This window comes from Leucopleurus acutus, assembly GCF_964270905.1.
Source record: "Leucopleurus acutus genome assembly, chromosome: 14".
Classification (NCBI taxonomy): domain Eukaryota; kingdom Metazoa; phylum Chordata; class Mammalia; order Artiodactyla; family Delphinidae; genus Leucopleurus; species Leucopleurus acutus.
The window spans coordinates 85416235-85426354 of record NC_139156.1 but is presented as its reverse complement, the minus strand read 5'-3'; the positions used below and the strand labels follow the sequence as shown (position 1 = coordinate 85426354).

Genomic DNA, 10120 nt, shown 5'->3' with positions numbered 1-10120 from the left:
CCTGGGAAAACCTTGGACCTTTGAAAGAAAGTGCTGTTTGAAAAGTAAAATATTGCATACTCTCTGGGGAAGAAGCTGTGTGTGTTGTATATCTACTGCATGTTTAGCTACTGTGTTAAATACAGTATCTACTTGACAGCTTTGACCACCCACACAAATGAAGAAAACCGAGATCATAAAGACAGATGAGCCTGCGGTTGGCCTAGGAGTGTTGCTATCTTCCTCCTGGATGCTTCCTGCAGACGCACTTCAGTGGGGCCAGAATCTATGCAGTGTTTTCCCTCCGACTCTGATGCAAAGTTTGCACGGTAAATGCAGCTATAAATTCCACTGGTTTGAGCCCATAACTATGTTGCCCCTCAGGACAAATGGTGAGCAAACCACGCAAAACAATTCTTCATGCTGCTTTTCGTATAAGTTTACTCACATTTGGTGTATGCAACTGTAGCCACAAAGTGAGATGATGTGCTTTATGATATAAAAGTTCCCACAAAGAAAAAGTCAACCTATTAAAAGGTCATTCACTAGTCACAAAATTATCTCTTTTTAACCCTTATTGGTACACTACCCACACCCCCAAGTCAAAGTGCCATTGTTTCTTAGCTTTAGAAGACTTGCTGCGCTCATAGCCCGAGCTGGACTTCTCGAGCCCGTGCCACCTGTCTGGAAGTCAATCAGATCCACCCTTTTGAGAATCTGCAATGATAGCTACAGAGAAAATTCAGACTTGGGTCATTAGTGGCAGGTCCACATGGTAAACATCATGAAGTGAGAAGAATATCAGGTAATTACATTGTGCCAGTCACTATTCTATTATTCTTCTCATTTTAGAAATGAAGAAATGGAGGTACAGAGTTTCAATAAATTTCCCCAAATCAGATAACTTTAAAAAAAGTGGAACCAGGATTTGCTAACCACTCCACTCTAACCTGGTCAGGGACTGGGCCCTGTGCTCACCCCTGCCTGGTTCCCATCCCCCTGAGGCTATTTCCCTTTACCTTGGATTCTGGAGCCCTCTGAGAAATCCTTTGGGGGTTTTACTTAATTTAAGGTGGTTCTCTGTAAATTGTAACCAAATTTTCCCCTCTAATGACAATCTTCTAAAGAAGATTTCTAATTTGCCTTATGAAATATGTCTACAGATAAAGTCATGTATAACTGTTTCATTTTTCTCTTAGTTTCATTCTACCCAGAAAAATCTTTTCCTTCAATCAGAAAGTAACTACTTTTATTCAACTGTTTTTTTTTCCTAGAACATCTACTGTGCTAGAAGCATAGTTTCTCAAAATGTACAACCCTAATAGATTTGAATCATGATATGGTTAAATACACCTGTTATCTTAAATTATTACCCCTTAGCTTTTCTACTACTTTCTATTCTCTAAAGTACAAAACAGTGGGCAAAACAGTGTGTACTCTCTTGGGTCTTCATCCTCCCCACACCCTGCAAGAACACAGGGATTAGAAACTTTAATAAAAATGTGGCGACCTCACTCCTCTTCTTCTTGCTTACACAGGACAAAACTTTAGGAGTTCTAACCTCTTTTAGGTTGGAGAACTTAGCTTCTGGAAACACTTTAGCCTAGACTAGGCCCAAATATATTTTAAAATATTGGGGTGGGGAAGATTTTATCAACCCTATACAACAGGAAATTTTCCATTTTTAAAACAAAACTTTGCAAAAGGGCAGAAATTATTTGATGCATTTTCCCCCTTTATAATTACAAACCAAAACTGAAAGGAAACATACCAAATTCTCTAAAGCAGAAGGTCCTGAAGTCGTTCTATTCAGAATGCATAAAACATAAAACATAAAAAAATTCAGTAGAGACTACCACTTCAGAATGTTTTTTATAACTGACAAAGGCCAGCAAATCTGCACAGGGTGTCAGAGGGCCCCACACTGTTGAAAGTCAGTGGGTTTTATAAAAAGTTGAATAATGTAGCCACAGAAGAAAACCCCTTTGTCCAAAGAAAAGTGCTGTACCTAAAATGCACACCAAGGCCTGAGAGTGGAAGGTGTGAGAGAGTTTTCTCCAATTTCCCCTGGAAGCCTTCCTCCTGTAGGCCTCCAAATGGTGACCCTCCTGGCAGGATTTCAAGTAGTTAACAAAAAAATCTAAATTGGAAAATACAAACTGCAACTTTGCTTTACTTTATCAATATTGTTAATAGAATGATGTAATTGTTTGGGAGTTTTACAAAGATATTCCCTATCACTTCAGTTTTAATACCAGGCTGCAGCCTGCCTGGTATGCCAGACTAAGCCAGATAAACACAAACCTATCAATGCAATCCCTATCAAATTACCAAGGACATTTTTCACAGAACTAGAACAAAAAATTTTTAAATTTGTATGGAAACACAAAGACTCCAAGTAGCCAAAGCAATCTTGAGAAAGAAAAATGGAGCTAGAGGAATCAGACACCCTGACTTCAGACAATACTACAAAGCTATAGTAATCTAAACAGCATGGTACTGGCACAAAACAGACACGTACATCAATGGGACAGAATAGAGAGCCCAGAAATAAGCCCATGTGCTTATGGTCAATTAATCTATGACAAAGGAGGCAAGAATATACTATGGAGAAAAGACAGTCTCTTAAAAAAGTGGTGCTGAGAAAACTGGACAGCTACATGTAAAAGAATGAAATTACAACATTCTCTTACACCACACACAAAAATAAACTCAATATCAATTAAAGGCCTAAATGTAATACCAGAAACCATTATACTCCTAGAGGAAAACACAGGCAGACCACTCTTTGACAGAAACTGCGGCAATATCTTTTTGGATCTGCCTCCTAAAGCAAAGGAAATAAAAGCAAAAATAAACAAATGGGACCTAATTAAACTTAAAAGCTTTTGCACAGCAAAGGAAATGATAAACAAAACAAAAAGACAGTCTACAGAATGGTATAAAATATTTGCAAATGATACACTGACAAGGAATTAATCTCCAAAATATACAAACAGCTCATACAGCTCAATATCAAAAAAACAAAGAACCCAATCAAAAAATGGGCAGAAGATCTAAGTAGATATTTCCTTAAAGATGACATAAAGGTGGCCAAAAGGCACATGAAAAGATACTCCTCATCTCTAATTATTAGAGAAATGCAAATCAAAACTACAATGAGGTACCACCTCACACTGGTCAGAATGGCCATCATCAGAAAATCTACAAACAGCAAATGCTGGACAGGGTGTGGAGAAAGGGAACCCTCCTACACTCTTGATGGGAATGTAAATTGGTGCAGTCACTATGGAAAAGAGTACAGGGGTTCCTTAAAAAACTAAAAATAGAGCTACTATATGATCCTGCAATCCCACTCCTGGGCATATATACAGAGAAAACCATAATTTGAAAAGATATATGCACCTCAATGTTCATCGCAGCAATGTTTACAATAGTCAGGTGATGGAAGCAACCTAAACGTCCACTGATGGATGAATGGATAAAGAAGATGTGGTACATATATATGATGGACTATTACTCAGCCATAAAAAAGAATGAAATAATGCCATTTGCAGCAACAGAGATGGACCTAGAGATTATCATACTAAGTGACACAAGCCAGACAGAGAAAGACAAATATAATATGATATCACTTATATGTGGAATCTAATAAAACGATACAAATGAACTTATATTCAAAACAAAAATAGACCCACAGACATAGAAAACAAACTTTTAGTTACCAAAGGGGAAAGTAAGGGGGAGAGATAAATTAGGAGTTTGGAATTAACATATACACACTACTATATATAAAATAGATTAAAAAAACAAGGACCTACTGTATAGCACAGGGAACTATACTCAACACTTTGTAACAACGTATAAGGTAAAAGAATCTGAAAAAATATATAGGTATGTATAACTGAATCACCTTGCTGTACACCTGAAACTAACACAACACTGTAAATCCTATACTTCAATTAAAAAAGAAAAAGAAAATCTGCTCTTTTTCTATTTCAAAATCATTTTCACCATAAAATATGGTTTGTACCTATAGAATAAAAAAAAACAAAGAAGAACTTCTAAGAAAATTTTGAAGTTAGCCATAATTTATAAATAAGAACCGCTGAGTGTGAGAAGTCAATTTTATAACTCCCAGTCTCATTATTCTTTAAATTTAGATATAAAGGAATGGCCATTTATTAGACAAATCTGGAATTGTTACATTTTCTGCCTGTGAGCTGATACAGACACTGACTAATTCTGTGGGAAAATAAAAACTATCATATTTGGTCTGGTGATACTTTCCCACAATTGAAGAAAGCTATGATGCTAATTAAAAAGAAAATAAAAGCAGAGCCTGAAATAAGCACATTCAGTGGCGATGCAGCTGACAGACAGGTTTCTGGTGAAGCCCACCCTGTAAGACATTCATCTGGCTCACCCAGGAAATCATCTGAAGATGAGAACACGCTTGTCCGATGTGCATTTGGGTTTGGGGTGTGTGGTTCAAGACTCATCTGCTCAGTCGCCTTACTTTCTGGGAGAACTGAAGAGTTTGGTCAAACTATTTATCTAAAATTTACATATTTTTGTTCATGTGAAATAGTAACTTAAAGTCCCACTTCTCAGATTAATAGCAAGATTGCATGAATAGACAGACAAGTTAGCACATAAAACTATTGTGCTATCAAATGGAATATAAAAAAGAGCGGATTTGCTTTAAAAGTTTACTAACCATTGTTTCTTTTGAATATTTTTCTTTAGTTAGGGAATCATAAAATGACCTGAAAAACACATAATATTCCACCATAGAAAAGAATCCTAATTAATTTCTTGATAAGAGTTCACTATCCATTTTAAAATGACTAAAAGTCAAGACTTTTTGTTTTCCAAGTACTCAAACATAAAGACAAATCAGTATAAAATTCCCTTCAAAGCAAGCCAATAACGAGTTTGTGCAGTTTACAGCAGATTTTCACACAAATATGCTTTTCTAGTAAGACCTCTTACTATCCACACTTGAGGAAACTCTGCATATTGTAAAAAGCAAGGTATTCCATTCCGACAACCTGATGGATGGTGGGGGGAGGCTGAGTAAGCCAGGCTTCCAACCACACTTGGCGTGGTTTTCCAGGTGCCATTTGGGGTAGACCATCAGGGTTCAGCCACCACACTGGCCACCTTCTTTCACAGCGACCTTGGTGGAAATACGCAACACTAAATGGCCTCAACACCATTGGGGAACTTCTATTTTGGTATCAAAAATATCCCCAGGACATTTATAGTTCAACACAGCTATCACAATTATCTGTAAATGACTCTCAACCCATTCTAGAAATTAAAGCACAAACATCTGCCACCAATTTGTCACTTGGTATCTTGTGAGGTGCAAAGTAAAAGTAATAGTTTTCAGTTGTAATAACATCACTGCCCCAATGAAGGGCCAACAGAGGCAGGAGAATGAGGAAGGCCAGCTCTGCTGTGATGACAAACTGAAATCACGACTGGAGGGATGACAGTTGAGGTTCATGAAATGGAGTCAGGTGGCTACTGAGGACCAGGTCTCAGACAGGTCTCTGCCCTACTGAGAACCTGAACTTTCTATGAACTGCACCAGGTCCAAGGACACCACCAGCCGTATTCAGAACAGCACTTGCCAGCTGCACCCTTAAGGTCTCAAGCTCTCCCCTTGTAACTACGCAACCATTTCAGATCCCACGTGTCCTTAGTTAACAAGCACCCTTACTTCTCGCCAGCTCCAATTCTAATTCTTGACAACTTATGTAACCTTGCAGGTTTTCTGCCTTTATAAACTTCCCCCATTTTGTAGTCCGGTGGAACACAATTCAAATTCTTGAATCTGTGTCTCCCAGGCTGCAGTCCTAACAAACCCCAAATAAACATCTTTTTATTTCAATCAGGTCTCTGTTCTGAAATTTTGGTTAACAGCAGGGACTTAAATACGCAGACCAGGTAGAATGCTTAAATACCATCTTACCGCCAAATGGATTTCAGCTGACTTAATAGTATGACACACTGAAGATAATAACCTCTAATAAAGTAAAAATAAAAGAAGGGGTGGAAGGCTGAGAAGATATGCGAGCCTGGTCTCCCCTCCCTCAGGGCCTTGCTGAGGCAGCTCAAATATCTAGAGATCAAATAAAGAGTGAGAGTGTGTGTGCTTCCCTTAAAAAATTTTTGGGAGGTGGGGCTGGAGGTGAGGGGTGGGTAGAAGTATTTTTTCACAAAGAGAGCACAAAGAGGAAGTCCAAAGTCCAAGGCTTTCGGTTCCAAAATTTATGTAGGTGGAGAGAGCATTTGGTGGCCTAGCGTGGGGCGTGGGAGCGGGCCTCACCCCTGGGAAGGAGACCTGAGACTCTGGAACTTGGGACAAGCCCCCCAGCCTGCCCGAGTGGCAGACCTCAGAGCGGCAGGAGGGAGGGCGTCCACTGCTGGTCCCCATGGTTCTGGGAGCAGCATGACCTCAGCAGACGAGGTGTGCTTCTTCTGTGGCTACTAGACAGACTGCAGACAGGCGTCTGATCTGAGTTTTAAGCCTGGCTTCCTAGGAGTTGGCCCTGGGTCAGAGCAGCGCACTGTGCAGCCCATGGCTGGTCAGAAGTTGTGTGGGAGCCCCCGGCCAGGGGGCTTCCTGCATCTGCTGATGGATCTGGACACAGCTTGGGAAACATTGTCAAGTCCTCTCCACATCCTGGTCTGATGGCCCGTGAGTGAGGGTGGCCTCGCCCACCCTGCCCAGCCCCCGGAGGCTCCTTCTTGGCTGCCTGCTCGCTAGGCCACCCCGTGGTCACTGTCTGCATCCCGGAGCTGTGGGTCCTCCTAATTGTCCTCCACTGAGACCTCCACTGCTTTCCACGAGGCGTCCTGCACGGAATTCTCCTTCGTTCCAATAGAGTCAGTCCCCTCAGACGGAGCTGCAACGTTGTGGACAGGATCTCTGGGCTCCGCACGGGAGCTGAAGCCAGAGGAGGGCGCTGGCCTATGTGCCCCAGCGGGGACCCCAAGCATCCCAGCAGGAGCCCCCTTTCCAGAGGAGGGAGGGCCTCACCCTGTCAGCCGGGGGTGCATTGAGGCAGGGAGCCCCATCCTCTGCACACGCTTGCCTAGAGCAGGACTTCTCAGCACACAGCGGCTAGAGGGCTGGGCCCAGCCCGGGGAGGACAGCCTGCTCGGAGGCCTGAGGGGCATCCACGGCCGTGGCTCAGATGCCACCACCCGCTGTTCTCACCAAGATGTAGCAGATTTCCTTGAATGAATGATTTCCCATTTGCTGGAGGCTGTTAGAATGTGTTTTAGAAATGTTAAGTGATTGTTTTATATCCTTTTCTCCAGTGAAATCGTTGTTAGTTGGGAAGAGAGTTCACTCTGGAAATCAGTCTCCTAAGCTTAGGTGTTTGGGTGAGTCCAAAAGAAGGGGATTTCGAAAAACCCATAGGAGGCAGGTTCCTACACATATATTTAACTTGGAAAATTTAATTATTCTGAGCTGATCTCTACACACTCACCATGTGTGTATTGTTTATGTCACAGATAAGGACACGGATTCAAAAGTTATGGTAAATCCTTGGAGCCACAGCTCCAGCAGTTTGGAGCAGGTGCAGATACACAGATCTGACACCAAAATCTATGCTCTAATAATGCTTCCAGGCGGCCCAATCCCAGATTCAGCAGAAACAGTGAGGAACATAGAACGCACACATAAACACATGCCTGATTCTGAAATCTGACTCTGCTTTCTGCTTCCACCACCCAACATTTTGTAATCTGATTATGATAATAATGTGAAAATAACATAGCAATTAACACATTAGTCACTTACTAAGTGCTCAGCATCTGGCAAACACTATCTGACTTAATTCTGCAGGGGCCACCCCAGAATGTCTCTTGGGCATTTGGATTATTTCCAGCTGAAAATAATCAAGGACCAAAAGACTCAGGAAGAAATCTGACCTTGCCCCTAAATGCCTAAAGAACTTAGACAGAGGGTTTGCTCCTGGAATAGAGCTTTCAGCAGAGGTATCTGCAAGAATATGGGGGTGCGGGGGCGGCTCTTGGCAGGGCCTGCACATCAGTCCACTCTGTGCCTGTCGTCTCTGCTGGCCCAGCAAACACTGGTTTAAGCAAGCATCTGCTTTTCTGTCTCCTTGTGAATTGCCTTCCTCCCCTCTGAAGTCCTAAACCAGTACCACCACAACATCCTCTTTTGTCTTTAGCTGAAGGTGGTATTTAAGTTTTCCTGGGTCTCTCCCATGTATACTTGTTATTAAACTTTTCTGTGATTTTCTCCTGTTAATCTCTCTCATGTCAGTTTAATTCTTAGACCAGCCAGAAGAACCTAGAAGGGTAGAGGATAACGTCTTCTTCCTTGACACCTCTAACCTCGCCAAGTAGTCACTGCTGTCCCGGGGTTAGGGTTTGGACCCCAAGGCACAGCCATCACACATGAAAGGCCAGGGCCACACCGCCTCCTGCAGAGAATTACTACGGACTGCTGTCCAGGTCATGCAGCATTGCTACAGAAATGGTACAGAGACTTAGTTCTTTTAGGAATGTTTCACAGGATCCATAATTCTTCCTTTTATTTTAAATTTCAGAGTTAATTATCTAAATTATAAAGATGACTCTTTTATTAACAGATTTGTCCTTAGCCAGATTCCTTTCATACAATTAATTGAAATTCCTGCTTGTTATAATTTAAGGTCTTCACCTCAGTTTTTGCTTTGATAGAAACTGGCCAATTCTGTTTTACCAATTTGCCTGCAATACAACTATTATGTATGTGATATCTGTTCACAGACATACGGGATCTTGCCTCATAAAGTAATAGCAAAGAACCTCTTTTATCAACATTTTCCCAAGAGTAATCAAATTTCTTTAGAGACTGTGATGGTTAATTTGACATGTCAGCTTGGTTGGGCTGTGGTAACTGGTCTGGGGTCAAACACCAGTGTAGATGTTGTTGTAAAGGTATTTTTTAGATGTGATTAACGTTTAAATCAGTAGACTTTGAGAAAAGCAGATGACCCTCCATAATGAGGATGGGCCTCATCCAATCTAGTTGAGGGAATTAAGAAAAAAAGACTGGTTACCCAAATAGGAAGGAATTCTGTCTCCAGAATGCTTTCCGACTCAAGATTGTAACATCAACAACATGCAGAATTTCCCGCCTGTTTTGAGCCAATTCCTTAAAATCAATCTCTCTCTATCTGTAGGTGTGCACACACCCCCCCCACACCACACACACAGAGACACACACCCCCCCACACACACCCCACACATACACACACACAGACACACACTCCCCACACACCACACACACACACCCCCACACCCCCACACAGACACACACAAACACCACACACACACAGACACACACACACACAGACACACACACACACACACACCTATGGGCTCTGTTTTCTGGAGAAATCTGACTAGCACAGAGAGGAAGAAGTGGAGAAGATTGATGCAGAGAAGCAGAGATTTCTGAGATACTTTTCTACGCTCACCCATGACTGCAAACCTCCATTCTGGAAGTAAGGGTTATGTAAGGGGAACTCAGGGTGCCGGCCCAGCTGTGGAAACTCAATAGTGTCCTATAACCAAACCCTTCATCCTTTTTTCTTAAGATAGGTTCTCTTAAATTTCTACAATGCTAAATCCTATTCTACAGAGAAGGTGCTAAGCTAGTCACAATAATTGGATACTTAACAGATTTATATGTCAACCAGAGTTATAAAATAAAAGCCAGAAATCCAGTGTATCATCAAAGTGCATATTGAATGAGTTTCTTTCTCTTTTATGCTTGAGAATAAAAAGTGAGCTAATGATTGACTCCTTGAACTGAAGCACGCTAAGCACTTTCTAAGTCAACTCTGAGAACAAACGTTGAAAGAAAACAATTGCTCACCATTTATGAGTCTCTGTCAGTGAGTTCTCCTCCGCTTCTTGGTCAATTTTAGCTAAAAATGCAAGAAAAGAAAACAAGATGAGATAAATGATAAATGGTTATAACCATCTCAAACAAAACAGATCCAAATAATATGAAATATATTTTAACACATTATTAACACTAAGGTACTCCAGACAGAAGTTTATTTTAAATCTATGAAGAGATATGATTGAATAGGTTATG

The 10120-nt window shown here is 41.2% G+C and overlaps 1 protein-coding gene across 1 annotated transcript in view; it reads right to left on the bottom strand.

Annotated features, from left to right (window-relative positions):
- The window catches only part of FMN2 (formin 2), a gene marked incomplete at both ends in the record, with an annotated part of 325661 nt that overhangs the window by 60271 nt on the left and 255270 nt on the right, over window positions 1-10120 (bottom strand). The window contains one exon of the mRNA XM_082854885.1: window positions 9896-9947. Coding sequence (XP_082711011.1) covers window positions 9896-9947 — 52 coding nt within the window. The remainder of the gene's footprint in view (window positions 1-9895; window positions 9948-10120) is intronic.